This window comes from Rattus rattus, chromosome 13 (assembly GCF_011064425.1).
Source record: "Rattus rattus isolate New Zealand chromosome 13, Rrattus_CSIRO_v1, whole genome shotgun sequence".
NCBI classification, from domain to species: Eukaryota; Metazoa; Chordata; class Mammalia; order Rodentia; family Muridae; genus Rattus; species Rattus rattus.
Window position 1 is genome coordinate 3,041,539 of NC_046166.1, and position 19,875 is coordinate 3,061,413.

General features: G+C 46.2%; 1 protein-coding gene across 3 annotated transcripts in view; it reads left to right on the top strand.

Moving 5' to 3' along the window:
* The window catches only part of Arhgef3 (Rho guanine nucleotide exchange factor 3), a 281,753-nt gene that overhangs the window by 197,937 nt on the left and 63,941 nt on the right, over positions 1-19,875 (top strand). The window contains exon 1 of one of the 3 annotated variants that reach the window (XM_032918598.1): positions 15,867-16,089. The exons of the other annotated variants lie outside the window; for them this stretch is intronic. Within the exon in view, the coding sequence (XP_032774489.1) occupies positions 15,997-16,089 (93 nt within the window). The 5' untranslated portion in view covers positions 15,867-15,996. Of the gene's footprint in view, positions 1-15,866; positions 16,090-19,875 lie in introns of those variants that run through there. 3 annotated transcript variants of the gene reach the window in all.

Below are 19,875 nucleotides of genomic sequence, written 5' to 3' on the forward strand. Positions count from 1 at the left end.
GGGACTTTGTGGTCCTTTCTATAAAGCTAGTAGCAGCAGTAGGCGCACCTGCCTTCTGGCTACAAGGATAAGACCTTCAGCATTGGAGACAGAGTTCTGGAATGGCTACTAAGTTGCTCTTTGGCTTTGAGTTGAGTTAAACTTTTCCAGCCTCTCTACTCTTGTCTATAAAATAGGGCGAGCATTAGATGTGGTGTGGGTACCTGTAATCTCAGCACCAAGGAGGCTGAGGCAGAAGGATTGCAAGTTTGAGACCAACTACATAGGCCAGTTTAATTCTCAATAGTACAGGGTAGGTTTTGTTTATCCTAGGTCTGGTCTAGAACAAAAGGCACATACCATTACTGCCTGCAACATACTATGTGAACTCTGTAAATCACAATGGTGACTTTTCTTCTATACACAGTTAACTCAGCCGGATACAGTCCTCCATTTTATAAACAAGAATTCAGCACGAAATTGTGGAGTAGGGGGTTGGGTCAGACATGCTCTTAGCAGTATTTAAGTGTCACAGTTTCAGTGTCTGACAGTTTTTGGTTCCCAGCTCTGATGGAACGATTTTTCTCCTCTGGGTTTCTCTTTCTGCCCTATGCTAGTCTAATAAGCCCACTGCTGTTCATGGAATTAGTCCTGTGTGTCCTCGCCTCAACCCAGTACCTCTAATCTTCACCTTCACTCTTTGTGAAGTCAGGGTAATTATATTCTAATCGAAGCTGGGGAAACTGAGGCTCCCACAGCTGAGTAACTGACTTGATGGATGAGTACATTTTCTAGATGGGTTGTAGAAGACACCCGTGTGCTCAGTATGAGCTATGGTGCAGGCTGGCCTTGGCCTTTCTGCTCAATTGATGAGGTCCTGTATGTCTCTCAGTCCTGAGATTGACCAACCAGAGAACCAGTGAACAGAGAACCAGGATCAACCGAAGTCAGCATAGAAATGTAGAACCAATATTTGAGCCTTGGGCTCCCGACTCTTGTCGGATGCCATTTCAATCATTTTGCACAGGTCACTCTTTGACCTTGGCGTCTCTAGTTGTAGCATCGGGTTGCCCTGCAAAAGATAATGACCTTTAGGATTTATTGAGAAATCCTAGTTTAATTTGTTTATAGAGACTATTAGAAGTTGCTGCCACATGATTGGAAGGTAAAGCTCTGTTTGTAAAGTTTTTGCTGCACGGGTATGCCGGCCTGAATTCAATTCCCAGAACCTGTGTTTAAAAGCTGGGTACAGTAGCATGTGCTTCAAATCCAAGGGCTATGAGAAGCAGAGATTGGAGGATCTCCAAGCCTTCCAGCCATCCAGTCTAACCTAATAGGCAGGCTCCAAGCAGGCGAGAGCTCCTGTCAGAAAACAAGGTGCTGAGGAAGAATGACACCTGAGGGTGTCCTCTGGCCTCCGCATGTTCATGTACGTGTATACATGTGTATACACAGCAACACACACATAAGCATAAGTATATAACACTGGTGTCAGAGCTTTGTGCTAGAAGTATAGCTCTGGGTTACACAGGAAGCCTGTGGTACCTGGCCTCATAGCCCGGACACTATGTGTTCCACCCAGAAGAGAACTAACCAGGGTCCTCCATGCCCTTAAAGGCAGAAAGAAAGTTATGACTGGAGAAACATGTGTGAAGCAATAGGTCCACTCAAGGAACAGCTTCACTGAAGGATTCAGTTGTCACAGCCGAATCAGGCCTGAAGGAAGAAGACAGGGAGAGAGTCAATGCTGTTGCACTGATAATGCTGGCACTGTGCAGCCAAGGACTTATTTTTAAGTGACAGTGGTCTATTTTAGGACAACTTTATCCCACTCAGTGTCTGTCTCCATGTTTCATCAGCATTTCCATTTTTCTCCCTGGGGATCTTCTCTCCGTTTGAACCTCTTGTTTACGTAGCCCTGTGCCACGACAGGCCTCGAGATCTGTGTGCTGGTTGGTTTTGTGTCAACTTGACCCAAGCTAGAGTCGTCAGGAGGAGCCAACTTCAATTGAGAAACTGCCTCCTCCCACCAGATTGGCTTGAGGGCAATTCTGTAGGGCATTTTCTTGATTAATGAGCTGTGGGCGATCCCAGTCCACTGTGGGCGGTTACCATCCCCAGGTAGGCTGTGTAAGAAAGCAGGCTGAGCAAGCCATTCAGAACAAGCCAGCAAACAGTGTTTTCCCGCGACCGTAAGCTGTATTAAATAAGCCCTTTCCTCCCTGGATGGCTTTTGGTCCTGGTATCCATTCACACCAACGGACAGCCAAATAAGACAATCTGTATATACATCTCCTGACTACGAGAATGCTGCACTTCATTTTCTGATGAACTCATATGAAATATCGCTGTACCGACCTAAAAAAAATAAAAAACTATGGCTTGCCAATGTCACACGTGTTGCTTCTAGGCAAAGGCACTGCCATCAGCAGCTGGCAGTGACATTGTTATTCGAAGACTCTCTGAAGTAAAAACGGAATAAAGTAAAGGTGATTCCCAATATATACTTTCACCTTGGTGGTTTTACGTAATCACACGATTGCAAGCATTTCTCTCTAAGTCGCTTTACCATAACATTCAAGGAGCTATACTGGAGGAAGGGGAAGGAGGAGGTCATGTGATTTACCCAAGGTCACCTAGTAAATGACTAATAGAGTCAGGACTTAGCTCTATGTTAGTTAGCTTCCCCCCAACCCCCACTGGCAAAATACCCAGCAACACACAGGAGGTTTTATTTCAGCTCCTGGTTTCAGAGGGTTCAGTCCATTTTGGTGGGGAGGGTGTGGTGGTTCCCCATGGTGGGAGCAGGAGCACTGGGGAGGTCCCATACCCCTCCAGCTTTCTCCTCTCTTTCCTCTGATTCTGTCTGGGCCCCTGCCCGCTGGATGACTGATGACGCTACCCACTTTCTTCATAGGATGTCTCCCCTCAGCTAATCCTCTCTGGTAATTCTTTTTTTTTTTTTTTTTTTTTTTTTTTTTTTTTTTTTTTTTTTTTTGGAGCTGGGGACCACCCAGGGCCTTGTGCTCGCTGGGCAAGCGCTCTACCGCCTGAGCTAAATCCCCAACCCCTCTGGTAATTCTTAAGTCTAGTCAGATGATAATGATCACAGGCTGGCACAGCCGCTTTGAATTCCGGTTTGTGTCAGTCCCGTTTACTATGCCGCCATCTCCATGGTCCAATGTTCAAGTAGGTATTTGAGAGTATGGAGTTGAAGAATTAATCCCTACAAAGAAAGAAGGATGGGCAAATGCCTAAGCTTATCCTTCCCCCTCTAATTCATTGAGAAAATGGCATGTGGTGAATTGTTGATCATTCTGACTGTGTGTCTAGGATATAGGTATATTTGTATCACCTCATCAAATCATTCATGGTTTTTTCTTTTTCCTATTTAATTAAAACCTTGAAACTTGGGCCAGCAAGATGGCTCAGTAGGTAAAGGCCCCTGCCTCCAAGCCTGATGGATCTGAGTTTATCCCCAGCACACACATGGTAGAAGGAAAGAACTGACTCATGTTAGTTCCTTTATATACACTAGTGGTTTGTGCACACACATGCATGCACACATAACATCAAGTTATACACTCAGCGTTTGAGGCCAGGCTTCTCCTCTGTGGGCTTGTATGTTTCTTTCGCTTGTACTAGGAACTGACAGGAAGTGTGTTGAAAATTCCACAAAGAAAGTTTTGATATAGGCCTTGGCAAGTCACTCTGTGTTAGGGCACTCGCCTAGTTCTGGGTTTTATTCTCAGGACCACAAAGAGAGTGAGGGTGGGATTTGGGTGGGAGCAAATGTTGCTATGGAGCCAAGGTAGAAGGAAAACACTTTAGACTTCACAACGCACCCGTCACCAAGCAGGCCCCTTCGTAATCCTCCTGTAGATGATTCTGGAGCAGACTTCATGCTCTTACTTGGTGACTTTGTAATTTAACCTTCCCTGTTACATATTCCTTTAAGATGGAAGGATGGGGCTAGGACAGGAAACCTCAGTTATTCCTGCTGCTGGCTGGTATGGATGCTTGGCGGGCAAGCGTCCTCAGGTCAGGTAGAAGGAGAAAGTTGGCTCCGCTCCACTGAGCTCCTCGTGGAGAGGAGGCGAGGTTCGGGAATGATGCCAACTGGGTGGAGATGAGAGAGGGAGGAAAGGGATGTGGTGTTTGGACCTCATGATTCAGGAAGCGTGATGGCACCTCCTTTCGGGCTGGCATGAGGCAAGCATTTAGGAAAGAATATGAACTATTGTTGTGCACTTTTTTTCCCCTAATGGGTGGGTTGTTTTATAAAGTTTTATGATCAGGAAACTGATGCAGAATGCTGATCCCTCTTTTTTTTTTTTGGTCTGCCAGCATCTTTTTTTTTCATATTTATTTTTGAATTTTGATGACAGGCACTTCCTTTGAAACTTCTGGGGATAAAACATAACAAGACACCCCAAGCTGCTCCCTTACAGCAGAATCCAAATGAGAAGCTGTAGTTTCTGATCTTTTGCATAACCCCACAGGATGAGTTTCTCCCCAGTGAGGGGAGGAATAGTTCTTTCAGTAACTAAAGTGGCCTAACAAACACGATCCCCTTTAAAACATTCTAGAAAATGTGCTGCACATGTGGAAAACCTCCCGTGTCCATTACAGTGGGGCCTGTGGTGGCAGCGAAACTACAGATCGAATTGCCCTCTTCCTCCCAATCATAAAACCTGGCTCTTCTGCTATTCTTTCTCCTGGAAGACTAGTCCATCCTCAAGTACCCAGTCCTCTCTGTTGTGCATTGTTGGAAGGCACTAAGCCAGCGTTTGGGCATCTGGCTGCCAACTTTGGAGATGTTAAAAGCCTGTTTGGTCGCTGCAGGGCATTAATTCATAACCTACCTTGTAAAAGTCGTGTCTTACTGCATTTTCCTGGCACCAGAGAAATCCCTGTACCTACTACAGCATTTGGGTTTTCTGAGCCTGCAGGCAGCTCAGGGTTATTAAAGTTCAGAAAGGAAGCCACATGATGTTGGCCTTACCATTTCAATTCTCTTACCTCTCTTCCTCCCTCCCTCCCACTCCCTGGTGGATGGCTTTGGCGGTGTCTATGCCAGAAGCTCTCAGGCACCTCTTATGAGAATCTAAGAGGGAGATCATGACCCGTCCTCGGGTGGAACAGAGTGTTCACGGATTCTGTGTGGCTCTGACCAAATGCCTGACAGGACTGCTTGAAAAAGAGGAAAGGGCTCTGTCGGTCTCGGCTGAGAAGACAGGGGAATTGCACAGCTCACATCGTGGCCATCTGAGAAAGGAGGATGCTGACCTGAGAGGTGACATTCCAAGGGTGGGTCCTCTTTGGAAATGAGGTCACAAGTGCAACTGAAGACCATTCTTACCAATCTTCCAGACGATTCTAATTCTAGTCAAGCTGTCAGTGAAGATTCACCATCCCAAGCAGCCAACAGAGAAGTGTTTATTCCTCTCCCTTTGGCTTCCTGGGATGAAAAAGTTGAGTCTAGGGATAAGGTATAGTGATTCGTCTAGAGTCTCAGGTACTCAGAAGTCTGAGGCAGGAAGATTGTTTGAACTTAGAAACTCAAGAGCAGCCTAGGCAGTGTAAATAAGACAATGTCTCAATAAAATAAAGTAAAATAAAATAAAATAAAATTGAGTCCACACGTTCTCATCATCCTGGACACTTCAGATTAGAGCTATGTGGCATCTTAAACACTATAGAAAATCCTTCTCCCCTCAGCCTTTCAGTTCCTATCTCAAGAGAGCAAAGATTCAATGTAACCTTCCTAAGTTTCCAGGTTATTTCCATGAATTTTGGACCATCAGGAAGCTAAGTTAAGGATCTGTGTGTACTTTTAAAAAGTTCTGGGGCCGGAGAGATGGCTTAGTGGTTAAGAGAACTGACTGTTCTTCCCAGAGGTCCTGAGTTCAATTCCCAGCACCCACATGGTGGCTCACAACCATCTGTAATGGGATCTGATGCCCTCTTCTGGTGCGTCTGAGGACAGCAACACTGTACTCGTATGTAAAATAAATTAATCTTAAAAAAAAAAGTTCTGATAGCCCATCTTCATGAGCTCCTAGTCTCACACTCTGTGGTGGGTTAGGGAGGGAGGGCACATGAGCTTCCACACATAACTGAGGAGGCTGCTAGGAGAGGAGCAGAGGGAGTCAGCTCTTTTTAGGGATATGATTCCTGGTAACTGAACTATGCTTAGGTGGATGTCCCCAGGCCCACGCATGTATGGGCAACAGTGACTGCCCACTAATACCTTTGAAAAAGAATGAGCGTATAAAGTTGGGAGGGGAACATGAGATAGGATCTAGAAGGAGTTAGAGAAGGGAGGGATATGGTCACAATTACAATTTTCATTTACTGCTTCTCAATGAATAAAACAATACTCGTAAAATAGTCATGAAGTGGGGGAGGGGCGTGAGGGTAGAGGAAATACAGGAGTTTAGGGGAGGGGAAGGGATGAATAAGAGTTCAAATTATATATATATATATGCATGTATGAAGTTCTCGAAGAATACATTTTTAAAAATTTAAGATACCTCTGGCTAGCCTAGGACTCACTATCTAGACCAGGCTAGCCTCCAACTCACTGAGATCCACCAGCTGCTAACTCCTGAGTTAGGCATGTCCCCATGCCTAACCATAAAAAACTATTATTTTAAGAAGAAATTAAGAAATTAGAGGCTAGCGAGATGGCTCAGCAGTTAAGTGTTTGTACTGCTCTTTCAGCACCCACGTCAGGGGGTTCACATTGCCTCTGGCCTCTTCATTTAACCACAATACACAAATATGCATGCATATAGATAACTAAAAACAATAATTTTTAAAAAGAAACTACACCGTTACTTTGGGGGGGGTACCTCTAGATTTAACTCTTTGGTGATATCGATGATCAGCCCTATCTCAATTTAATTTTAATTTCATTGTTTGATAGGTGCCAGTATGGGAGAAAGAACTAGAACTGATTTGAGTAGCAATGTGGGGAAAATCCATGACCCCTTCTTCAACCCAACACTGGGCCTGACTGGGGTCAAGCAGTGGATATATCATATCAGTATGGTGGGGAGATAAAATGAGGGTCCCCCTAGCCTTTGGGGGTCACAGAGAACCTTGAGTGTGAGTTAACAGGGCAAGGCCACCAAAGCGGAAGAAGCAGACGGTAATGTCATCACCGATGAGCACAAAGTCATGGCTGCCGCTTTTCTGCTCAGCCTTTTGCTGCCAAGGCTTTTAGTTTGGTCAGGACTGTGGACATGTGAGAACTGTGTTTGCTGAAGGTGGGCCTGGATGTCAGCTGGGGGAAAAAAGTCAAATAAGTCAGGAACTCTCTGGCTGGTCATGTGGCTCAGCTAGCAGCCTGCTTATCTAGCGCGCAGGAAGCCGTGGGTTCATTCTTCAGCACAGCATAAACTGAATGCTGTAGAGTATGCTTTTTATACCAGAATTTAGGAGGTGCAGTCAGGAGGGGCAAGAGCTCAAGGTCTTCTTACCCAGACGCTTTCTTGAGGAGGCTCCCACTTAGCCAAAGCGCTCGGTTAACCCACTCCCCTATCCTCTCCGAAGCTCTTACGGTGCCCAAAGCACCCGGGACATTTCAGCCTATGGTCCTGTACAGCTCTACAGCTCACCAGCCAGCGTCCGCCCCCAGCAGATGAGACGCACGCTTGCCAGGAGACCCCGAACCTGTTGTTCCTTCCAGCTAGACTAGTTCTATAATCAAGGTCTTCTACAGAACACCCGACACACACCCCAGCCCCAGGTCCTTTTTGCAGGTAAACATTTCAAGCCCACGGCTTCCCTTTCATTCTCTGCAGCTAATTTTTTTAAAAACGTGAATGCAATTGTGCCTCTCGGCTACAGAGATAAGTGCATTTTTATTTTGGAGCCCCAGATACCAGTCTGTGAATCCAAAGCCGTGTGCCGGAACATGTCTCCTGGTGGGTGGCTTCGCTGGGAGCCGAGCTGAAGTGTGGACCTGCACGTTTTTTCATGGCTCCCCTTAAGCACCCGTATGTAGATAGCATGTTGCCTGGCATACTCTAGATCCCCCGGTGGGTGAGTGATGGTTTGCATGAACCCATTGATAGCTTTTTTCTGCCCATTCTGGATTTTGATGCTACCACATTGGGTTAAGCATCCTCAGATATTTGAGACCAAAGGTCTGCGAATGTCACATTGCTGATGGCAAGGGAGGGGGTCCAGTGGGAAGCCACTGTCCTAATTCATAACACAGTGTCAGTCAAACATACCCCTTGACTGTGTTGATTAAAAATACTCATTTCTGGGCTCCTCTGCCAAAGGAACTGAACCCAAAATGGGGCCCGGGGTATCGGGTAAGCTTCTTATTTAACTCTACTTGAAGCAACATAAGGATACGTCAGCCTGGCTGCTCAGATGTCAAATGTCCAATGCAGGCGCAATGACATGAGCACATTTGCGTGTCATTCTTCACACATGCTGCACTTCCTTTTCCTGTGTATGTATGTCCGGCGTGCATGTGTACTCATGTGTAGGCACATCCATGTGCATGGAGAGGCCAGAGGTTGGTGTCAGTCAGGTGTCTAACAGTGATCGATCTTCACTTTACTTCCTGAAGCAGGTTCTCTCATTGAAACCGAGAGTCTGCTTGCCAGCTTGCTCTGCGATCCCTTGTCTCTGCCTAAGCACTGGGATCCAAGATGGCTGCCATGCTCACCCAGGCTTTCATGTGGGCGCTAAGGATCCAGGCCCCATGCTTGTGCGGTGGGCGCTTTAACTACTCAGCCACCTCCCCAGCCACAGCCCTCACACATCTCCAGACCCGCAGTGTGGCTTATAAGGAATTGCAGCGTGTACTTCTGTAAGGTATTTTTCTTCCTTAAGAGAGCACATAACGGGGTTGGGGATTTAGCTCAGTGGTAGAGGGCTTGCCTAGCAAAGGGCAGGGCTCTGGGTTCGGTCCCCAGCCTCCAAAAAAAAAAAAAGAAAAAAAAAAAAAAGAGAGAGAGAGAGAGAGAGAGCACATAACATAGTAGCAGAGTTATAGTCTGTGGCATCTGAAAGGGGATGAGATGTGACATATTGATTATTGTGCTTGTAGAAGGTAGAAGAAAGCCCACCTCCACCAGCAAAGGCCAGATTTTACCGTTTTGGGCTCTCATTTCTCTCTGTATGGCCGGCGTACAAGTCTCTCATGCGTGTATGTTTTACCTGAAGGCTGAAGAGCAGAAATAGTTTGATCACACCTATGCAGCCAGTAGTAATCATGGAACTACCCTTGGGAAATTCAATCACTGAACTCGGGGTTCTGCCTCAAACCCCAACCAAGTACGGTAACAAAAGTTCTGGGAAAGACCTGAATCTGGAAATTTTCATCCCCACTTCCCCGTTTCTGCTTAGCTGTATTTTCTTGAAACTAATTTTCACTTTTGAAGTGGATTTTTATATATGAAGTAGTAGTTTTTTTATTTTGCAGATGATAATTGTACAAATCAGTGGATTTCATCGTGACGTCTTATACATGCATGTGCGGTACATCTTCACACATCTTCGCTGACAGTCTCTCTCTCGTTCTCTTCCCACTGCTCCCCCTTCCTCTTCCCAAATAGAGTCTCAGTGCTGCTTTCATTTCTTAAAAAAAAAAAAAAAATCTAGATACTGACTATGAAACAAATCACAGCGATACTCCCCATTCCTCTGTGTGTGTGTGGATCATTTTAGGAGAATTATCTGTCTCTCCTTCCTCTTGTATTCTCTTTTCTTCTCTTGACTTTTTTGTGTCATGTGGAATCTGTCACTTGGCTAAGTGTCAGGCATGAACATCAGGTCAAGTTTGAGGTGAGGCGGTCAGAGTCTGAGGTTTGAGGTGAGGCGGTAGAGTCTGAGGTCTGAGGTGAGAGTCTGAGGTGAGGCATTAGAGTCTGAGGCATTAGAGTCTGAGGGGAGGCGGTAGAGTCTGAGGTGAGAGTCTGAGGTGAGGCAGTAGAGTCTGAGGTGAGGCAGTAGAGTCTGAGGTGAGGCAGTAGGTGAGGAGGCGGTGGAGTTTGAGGTGAGGCGGTAGGAGAGTCTGAGGTGAGGCGGTAGAGTCTGAGGTGAGGCAGTAGAGTCTGAGGTGAGGCAGTAGAGTCTGAGGTGAGGCAGTAGAGTCTGAGGTGAGGCGGTAGAGTCTGAGGTGAGGCAGTAGAGTCTGAGGTGAGGCATTAGAGTTTGAGGTGAGGCGGTAGAGTCTGAGGTGAGGCGGTAGTCTGGGTTTCTTTGCACTCAGACTTTTCGTTTGCCCTGCCTAAGATACTAACCAGGAGTCAAGGTCTAAAAAGACCTTCAAGGTGAAGATCAACAGATCCTCTTGGCCAAGAGCCACGTGTCACTCTGGTCTTTTATCGGTGGCTCTGTCCGCACGTTGGATGCACCCGTTCTTTGTTGGGGAAGTTGCCACAAGTACTATCAGTATCAGCATCCCAACCCCTACCCACTAGATGCCAAGGAACTCTGACATCTTCTAGATTTTTAAATTTTAAAATGCATTTAGCTGAGCACGGTGGCACTTGCTGGTAATTCCAGCACTTTGGAGGCCGAGGCAGAAGGATTACTGTAAGTTGAAGTCAGCTTGGGCGACATAATGAGTTCTAGGCCAGCCTGGGCTTCTGAATAAGACTGTGCATTGAAAGGGGTTGGGGATTTAGCTCAGTGGTAGAGCACTAGGAAGCACAAGGCCCTGGGTTCGGTCCCCAGCTCTGAAAAAAAGAAAAAAAAAAAAAAAAAAGACTGTGCATTGAAACAAAAACAAAAAGCGTATAGACACTGACAGACATGGTCAGGAGACATGGAATCACCTCTAACTATAAGTCATTGTTCTAATAAACCAGAGGACAAGAAATGTACCTGTTGTGCCATAGCAGTACAATCAAGTTTTATAGGTACTTTAAAAAATATATAGCTCTTTTTCTTTTGTCATGACAGCCGATTACCTGATTAGTGATCAGGTGAAGGGTTTGGGTTTCTGTTTGCTGCTATCGTTGTTTTAAACTTGTTCCTGAAAACAAAACACTTTAGACAGTGCAAGAATTAATCCTTGCAGCTGTAGAGTATCCACAGCTGGATATTTACCGATCTGTCTTGGAGCCATGAGGCTCATCCCCAGGCAGGAGGAAGCACCAATGTGTGACTTGAGACTTCGCTGTTGGTGTGGCCCTAGATCACAGCCCCGATTCCTCAGAGTTCCCTGCTTTTTCTTCCTCCTTCCTCCCACCAAAACTGACGTTGAAGAACGGAGAGGGTGCTTGATCATTAACTGGGGCCATTGGCCAAAAGAAAGGGCAGGGGAGAGATGTCAGAACTTGCGAGTGCCCGACATGTACCTGCATGACCCTGTCTGGTTAGCCAGTAGAAGACATCCCTCCAAGAAGCCAGGGAAGCCACGGGAGTTTGCATGGCGGGAGGCTGAGCTTGGCAGGTCAGCGTCTTCTGGGATGCATAACTATGGAGGTTTCATCTGAAAGGCCATGTCTGAAATTGGACCATATTTATTTATGGAGTTAATACCTACCTGCCCAGCAGGGAAGCTTAAGGGTGGGGCTAAAATGAGAAGAGAGGTAACTAACCATGGAGGAACTCAGTGCCTGTTTGATGAATGGATGAATCACTCTTATCAATAAGTGAGCCTTTAAGGAAGAAAGAAATCGAACCATGATATTCAGGGTAGTGCTGATAGAATGGATCGTGGCCCTATTGGCGAAGATGGTCACAGCCACTTCAGCCTCTGAGGTTTTTGTTGCAGTTTCCTCTCCAACCCGAATCGGCCAGTACAAAGAAAACGCAACGCAATTAATATGAAAACAACCTAGCGTCTAGATTGGGCAGATCCACCCTACACTGTCCTATTCCTAGCTCCCAAATCCCTCATCCCTTGCACCTTTTATTTGCCAGGTCTCCAGCTTCTCCTTCTCCCACGAGGACTCTCTCCTCGCTTCTTCCTTTTCCTTCCTCTCCTCCCCCTGACTCCTCCCCCCTCCTGACTCCTCCCCCTGCTCCTGACTCCTCCCCTGCCCAAATCTCCTGCTCCTCTTTTTTTTTTTTTTTTTTTTTTTCCTGGGGACCGCCCAGGACCTTGACTTCCTAGGCAAGCGCCTACCACTGCCCAAATCCCCAACCCTCTTGCCTTTATTTTACAAATTCAGAGAGAACTCCAAGGCAAACCACAACAGGTTTTAGCCCCAGGGTAGGTATGTCCTGATCATCTGCTAGGCTCAAAAGGGCTAACCACCAGTAGTGTGCCTGGCTGCAACGTCCAACCCCTCAGCAGCACAAATGCCCTGCACAGCACAAGCAAGGCCACAGCTTTGTGCTTGGCATCCATCCTGGAAATGCAAAACAGGCTTCTTTATTCCAGGCTCCAGGCTCCTGGCTCGAGAGGAACACTGCCTGGCCGTGAAGCATTTTATAGGATTATAACTGGTTGTGAAGGAGAGCTCTGAAAGGTGTTTTGTATTGTTACTTTTAGGGAAGCTGCTATTGGGCAGTGTCGTGCCTAAGCTGTAAACACACACACACACACACACACACACACACACACACACACACACACACACACAGCACACAGTCGGGGCAGGGGGACATGACGGCTTCTCTGCTGGGAGTAATTACCAAGCTGGTCCAGCCTCTCTCAGAATCAGACACTAGCCTGCTTCTGTGCTTGAGAGCCCTCTCGCAGGACAGCTTGTTGCTAAGTCTTTGGTTACTCACACTCCTACTTAGAGTCCCAGGCAGATTTCCCAAATCCCAAATCAGCAAAGAACAAAGCAGAGGGAAAGGCAAGAAACCTGGAAACAAGGCAGATACTGCACAGGGCAAAAAATACTTTTAAAAATCGTTGGAATATCCCATGGACAGCATACAGAACTTGTACATCCTATCCCAAGTTCCTGGCCTTGTGTATGGGCTTTATTTTAACACACACACACACACACACACACACACACACACACACACAAATCGTTTGTATGTATGTATGTATGTATGTATGTATGTATGTATGCATGCATGCATGCTTAGGAATTTAGAGATGAGAAACCCATTTTGGGTGGTCAAACCTTCAGTCTATGAGAACTTGGAAAATCAGAACCCAAGGTTACTGCGCTCTCCATCACACTCATTTTTGTGGCACGATTTAAATAGTTCTGTCGATTTGCAATTCTCTCTCTCTCCCTCCCTCTTTCTCTACTACACCCAGAGGAATAGTAAAAAGCAACATGAGTTTGATGCATGTATGCTAGTCACTGATTCTATGGTTCCTAGTGTTTTTTAAGAAAGGCAAAAAAAGTCTTAAGAGAAAATGAGGGGTTGGGGATTTAGCTCAGTGGTAGAGCTTTAGAAAGCTCAAGGCCCTGGATTCAGTCCTCATCTGGAAAAAAAAAAAAAAAAAAAAAAAAAGAAAATGAAATGTATGTGGTAAGCTGCTTATTAGTATGATTGCTATTTGGTGTCCAGTAATTAAACTTGACATTCAATTTCCCTTCTCCATTTCACATGCACTTGTATGAGTGTGTGTGTATGTGTGTGTGTTTGTGTGTTCCCTGTGCATGTGGGTGTCAGTGAAGGTCAGAAGAGGCTATGAGATCCTCTGGAGCCGGATGTATAGGTGGTTTTGAGCTACCTGATGTGGGTGCTGGGAATTGAACTCGAATCCTCTAAAAAAGAAACATGTGCTTTTAACTGGTGTGCTCTCTCTGCCGCCCCCCCCATCCCCATTTCTAAGGGCTCATTTACTATCACCAGGTAGTTTTGGTGTGTCACACTGCCTGGTCAGTCCTAAGAATGCTGAAGAAAACACCCCAATATGAGAGCCGTGGGAATCTCATGCAGGGAATTCCCCATCGAGGGCTGTAAGTGTATTTTCCAACTGGAGAACAAGGCCCAGTGAACTTCATTTGGGATCAAAGTTCATTACCAAATGAGCTGTTGATGCTCAGGGTCTTGTGGTGGAGATTGTGGGTGAGCCCTGGAGGAACAGGGAAAGGAAAAGAGGCTGTGGGTGCTTTGGCTCTGGGACATGTCACTACCTCTGGCCTGGCTTGCTTGGGCACCCTGGAGATGGGGTTCCCTTTGCTCCAGCAGCACATTTGGCTACGCTTGCAGGGAGTATGACTGTGTGGTGGGGAAAGTCAGTGGTTGTCACAGGCTCCTTCCCACTCCACACTTCTTTGGCTGCAGCTTTCTTCCTGTTGCTTCAGGTTGTGTACTTAGAAAGAAAACCACAGCTTTCTCCAGTCTCGTCAGAACTCACTCGTTTAGGAGCCCCGTTCACACATATGCTTCTTCCTGTATCCAAAGGCAGTTCATCGATCTGCTATCTAGTTGGGCAAGATAATGGGTGGGTTTAGGGTTTGGTACCTGAGGTGGAAGATCCACACGTTAAGCAGTTTCTCACCAGGGAAAGTAGGAACTGCTGGGTTCTGACCTCATCTGGAAGCAGAGAATGTCTAAGCAGAATCTATTTCTCCATCACACTGCCTCCCTCACACCCCAGCAGTAAAAACAAGACTCGGTAGCTCCATGTAACAGCACTTGCTGTATGCAGGCCATTCACTGGAGGATGAAAAGATACTACAGGGAAGTTTACAAGAAATGTTATTTGGAGGAAATGATAACTTTAAGAAAATTAATTTCTTCTTTCCCCTGGGTGACACGCGAACATAGTTTTCTTTTAAGACGTTGAAAATTGTTACTGTAACTGTAAAGCCTCTTTGTTGACTATCACTACCTTTTCTATCTCAGATGTTTCTTCTCCTCTGCCACCAGGGACAGTGTAAGTTTGTCTCAGATTTTTCTAGACATTAAATGTTGTTGACCTACAAGTATGTCTTTATAGAAAATATCAAGAAAGAAAGAAAGAAACAAAGAAAGAGAAGGAAGAAGGAAAGTATTCTTTTGTAGATGTGTTTTGATCACAGACTGTTCTACTGCTTTGATTCCGCACTGTTATATTTTGGATGCAGGAACTGAACTCAGAGTCCCACACTTGCTAACTATTCTTCAAAAGGCCAGCCTTTTACTTTTCGAACTGAGGCCAGCATCAAGGAGATCTTTCAGTGCCCCACCCATAGACCCATCTCCTTTCTGATCGCTGTGGGGTGGTGTTCTATAATTAGAAAAGTTTACTTAAAGTACTCTTACCAAAGACCGTTGCCATTGTTTCTAGTTTGTTTTTGTTTGTTTGTTTGTTTTTTACTGACTGATCAGGGCTGCAGCAACGCCCTTTTAATTGCTTCTTGGGCATTTACAACGTCAGTGTTTCCCTTAGAAAAGATCCCCCAAAACGTGATCTTTGCCTTAGACTGGAAACAGACTGAATCAGTCCAGCGTGGGTGTAGGGGCGTGAGTGTAGGCACGTGGGAGGGGGAAGAGGATGGTTAGAGGGGACTCCATATGTGGTGGAAAGTATTTGTCTCTCGGCTGTGGAGGTTGGTTACGCGGTGCTTTTTGAACTGCACACTTAAAGTGGGCGCATTTAACTGTTTGGACTGCTTTTACCCTACTAACGCTCACTTAAGAGGACCGCCAGGGCTATGTAGAGAAACCCTGCACACACCCCCCGCCTACGCCTCAAAATGATTCTGGCTTGGGCCTTGCCCCCTCGCTCTATCGGCGTTTGCCTAGGGTCCGGGCCTCCTTGCTACAAACTGTTCTTCCACGAATGGAGTTGTCTGGGGTCTGGTGGCTCAGCGCGCTTGTTCCCTGAGGTCCCCAAAGGTGGCAGAACCGCCCCAGCCCCACGAGGCGTCTACACGTCCGCACCTGGCGTTCCTAGGAGGGCGGGGTGATCCTCTCTAGTCCCGCCCACCCGCCCTCCCTCCGTGGGCGTGGCTTGCAGCGGCCCCCGCCCACCCGGTGGAGCCAGGCGTCAGGTCCAGCCTGCTAGAAGCCGCTGTAGGTGTTCGCGTCGCCGCCGCCGGCACCGTGGAGCTCGGGCCCTCTTTTACCCGGGATTTTTGTTGTCGCCTGGGATCAGCGGTGACATCGCAAAGGGCAGGCCCGGCAGCTGCCATGGTGGCCAAGGATTACCCCTTCTACCTCACTGCCAAGAGGGCAAACTGCAGCTTGGAGGCGCCCCTGGGCAGCGGGGTGGCCAAGGACGAGGTAGGACGCGCCCTCCACACACCTGCACCTCGGGCTTCTCCGCCACCTCACCTTGTATACCGCTCGCTTTCTCTCTATCTCCCCCGAGTGCTGCGCTTCTCCGGATCGCCCCTTCAAATGCTCCCTCTCGCCTTCTCTTGGCTCCTCTATCCCTGCCCCTCTCTCCCTGCGCCCGGGAACCGCAGTTTCCTGACGCTGCCTCTCTCCTGCTGGAGAGTCCGGCAGACAGAACTCCAGGCTCTGTCTAGAGCCCGCTGAAGAGCCCCTCGTAAAGCAATGTGTCCCCGTCCTCGGTCGGGGTTAAGAGAGCCTAAGTTCTTTGGGACCGGTTCAGATATCTCACCAGACACACTTGGTTTTGTAGCTGTTTGAGAGCAAGGGCAGGACAGGGCACCTTTACTTGTCAAAAGTAACCAATAAAGGAGGTTGGAGGAAGACTGTCGTTCATTTTGGGTCTAAGCTAAAAGAGTAATTGAGGCTGAAAACGAGCTATACGCTGGTGAATTCGCTGTCTTAAAGACTAGAAACAGTTCCCTTTCTGGGAACTTGGGCGCAGGGAGAGAGAGAGGCAGTGCCCTTGGGTAATTGAGGGGGTCCTCTCCGTTTGGTTTTCTTAAGCTTTCCCCTCCCACCCCCATGTGCTCTGTCTCTGGCAAGTTGCTGACTGCCCTTAAGAGTTAGTTGGTTAAGCTGGGGGAGAAGACGATTCTCGTTCTTTTTCGGGGTTTTAGAGAAGACAGTTGCCTTATCAGACCGTAGCCTTGCTGTGATGGCGTCTATAGGACCAGCTCATCATCCCCCACCCCCGTGTGTGTGTGTGTGTGTGTGTGTGTGTGTGTGTGTGTGTGTGTGTGTTCTCCACTTTCCTCTGCCTCACTCTGAGAACCACCAAGACGGGGGCAGGTGGGCAGTGGCGCTGGAGGCAGATGTGTGTCCCGCCCAGTCACTGCACGGTTGGTTCCACCTATGCGACACATGTAGGTCTGTCTGCTCAGTGTGTGCCCTTGACTCTGAATTCTGTATAGGTGTGTTTGGAGATTCATGTCCTCCAACAGTGCCTCCTTGCAGCAGGACTCCGCCAGGCTCTGGTTATACAAGATAAACCCCTCTCCTTTCCGTAGCTAGTTGAATATTTGTAGAGCTCGTAGTCTCAGCAGCTATGGAAGTGTGACGGGTTCTCATCTGTTTGGACAGGGTGGTACCTTCCTGGGGTTCAGGTTGCTACTGCCTGGGTTGGATATGAGTTTTCAGTAGGGATGGGACTGGTGGCTTCTCAGACTCCTGGGATGAAAAAAAAAGCATAGCCAGTTCGGTTAATAAACTAAAGTGGGTCAGAGAAGATCATAGTGAAAATAGCTGTGAATTCTGACCCGGCTTTGCTCTTTTTGTCCTGTGTTTTGGAGTCCTGTGGTAAAGGCTTAAGTGAAGCTGCCTGCTTATTCTTCCCTTGTTAGTCATAATCTGTAGATATGTGCTCTAGCATTTCGTGAACTGTTATGCTAATTTTCCTCATCACTAATATTTTTATATTCCCTTTGTGGGGATGTACTTGTGTGAAAACAAAGATGGGAGGTGAATGCTTTTTGGGAAATACTGATAAGTATTTTTCAGGGATCACCACTGAGTTGTATTAATATAATTATTTTTACCATAATAAAAGTACACTTGACACACCTTGAGACAGAGATAGATGTCTCAACTTCATTGGTCAGGTATAAATAGCTTCCCAGTAATGGAGATGGGCAAGGTTGGAAAAAGAAACTTAAGTGGGTTTCAGGGGAAGTTTTCTTGTTTCTGTCTGCACAAAGAGCGACTGAACGAAAATATATTTTCTGCCGGTAGGTGTCGCCAGTATTTATAAATGTCTAAAAACAACCGCTAAAACCCACATTCACTTACTGCCTTTTAAGAAAAACAAGATTATATAATTGTTTATAAAATAGATATTGTTAAGTCCTGTGAATGTTTCTTTTTTGAGAAACTTTGTTTCTTTGTAAAAAGAACGATAATGAAAGGAAGCCTGTCTCTCTGAAGGCCTTCTTGCGATGACAGGACTCGTTGACCTTCAGGGTGGTTGTGGCTGAGCACCTGTGCCAGCCACCATGCCTGATGGCTGTTCCTCGTGAGCACACCCTAGGGAGAACTGCGTGCAGCATGGTCGCGGCAGGTTTCTTCTAGTACTCAGTCACCAGCAACTTTCTGTTCACCTAACAGAAAACTCAGGGGGAAGCAGGTCACCAGATGACATCTACCTGAGTAAAAATGCTGAAAAAATTCTCTTCAGGGTTTAATTTAAATGCTTCTTTTTAAAGTTTTTATTGGTAGTTCCCAGTGGAAGTAAAAAAAAAAAAGATACATGTTTAAATTTTTTCTTTAAACTGTCCATTTTAAACTTTAAAAAGTATTCTGCATAGGTTATGATAGTGCCTGCCTGATATTTTGTATCAACTAATAAAATAGTGCTTGTTACTCTGACATTTCTTATGGGCATATGGGTTGGATTGCAAATACTGCTTCTTAATCTGGCATTTCTTATGGGTATATAAGTTCGATTGCAAATGTTTAAATGTGACGCCTCTGACTAGCTAGTCATGAAACCCTTCAGCTCTAATCATTACTGTGAGGTGTGAAGAGCTTGGCACATAGCTTTGGACTTTCACAGAAGATTGTCACATGACATGAGCGGTTTCATTAAAGCAATTTTGCTCAGTTTGTCTCCATTTTCATGGTCATGAAAACTTTGATCACTTCCTCTATTGGGAGGAAGGGCTCACTCCAGGACTGCTGGGTGCTCAGAGGACCTGATCCGTTCCCTAAAAGGAAAGCTGATACCGATAATGAACCAGGCTGATTATCATTTGAAAATCTGTTTCTCTAGGGTAACGTTTACTTAAGTAGGAGATTCAGTAGCCAAGCCTGGTTAAGGAAGGTAGACTGGGGAACAGGCTTTTAAGAGTTATAGGTCAGCATTATATTTACTATTTGTGTGTGTGTGTGTGTGTGTGTGTGTGTGTGTGTGTGTGTGTGCATACCTGCAAATTCCGACATGTGAAGGTTAGAGGCTAACTATTTCTCTCTCCGAAATGTTGAACAATCTGGGGATTGGATTCAGGTCATCAGGTTTGTATATCTGTTACTCTTACCTGCTAATCTGTCCCACTGGTCCGCAATTTCATTTTCAACGGAAATCTAGACATTTTCTTGTGTAAGGCTTGGTGTCCTGGTAGGCTGCTCACTTTGGGCATAGATGTGTTGCTTGGTGTCAGGCCTCATTTGGTTGATGTTATTTCTAGCCGTTGCTTCATCTCTTGGTGCTTATAAAAATTTCAGTGCATAGGTAATAGGTGTAGTTCATGAGTAGTTGAGTGTTACCTTGGGCTCCCAAAAGTATGGGTTCTAGTTTTTACTCAATCAGTAGCCTTGCATAGTCCTGTGAATAATGGCCTACAGTGGATATAAAATTATAACATTCTACCCTCTTTCTAATTCTCTCCACGCCTGGATCTCTCTTAAGACTCCTTGCAGCTCATCACAAAACATGCTTTAAATTCCAGCTTTGGGAATAAGGACACCGAAGAGAGGTGACCTGGAGAGAAATACAAAGAAAATCTCCCCTGATCCAAGATTCAATACCAGATTTTCTGATGGATTTAGCCCAGTGTTCAGTACTTAAAACCTCTAATGGGAAAAAAAATGAAGGCAAATGCAAAACAGACATTTAAAATGCCCCCAAATAAATATCGTCTTTTAAATATGTAACCGTAATCTTATAACTGAGACTCGGCC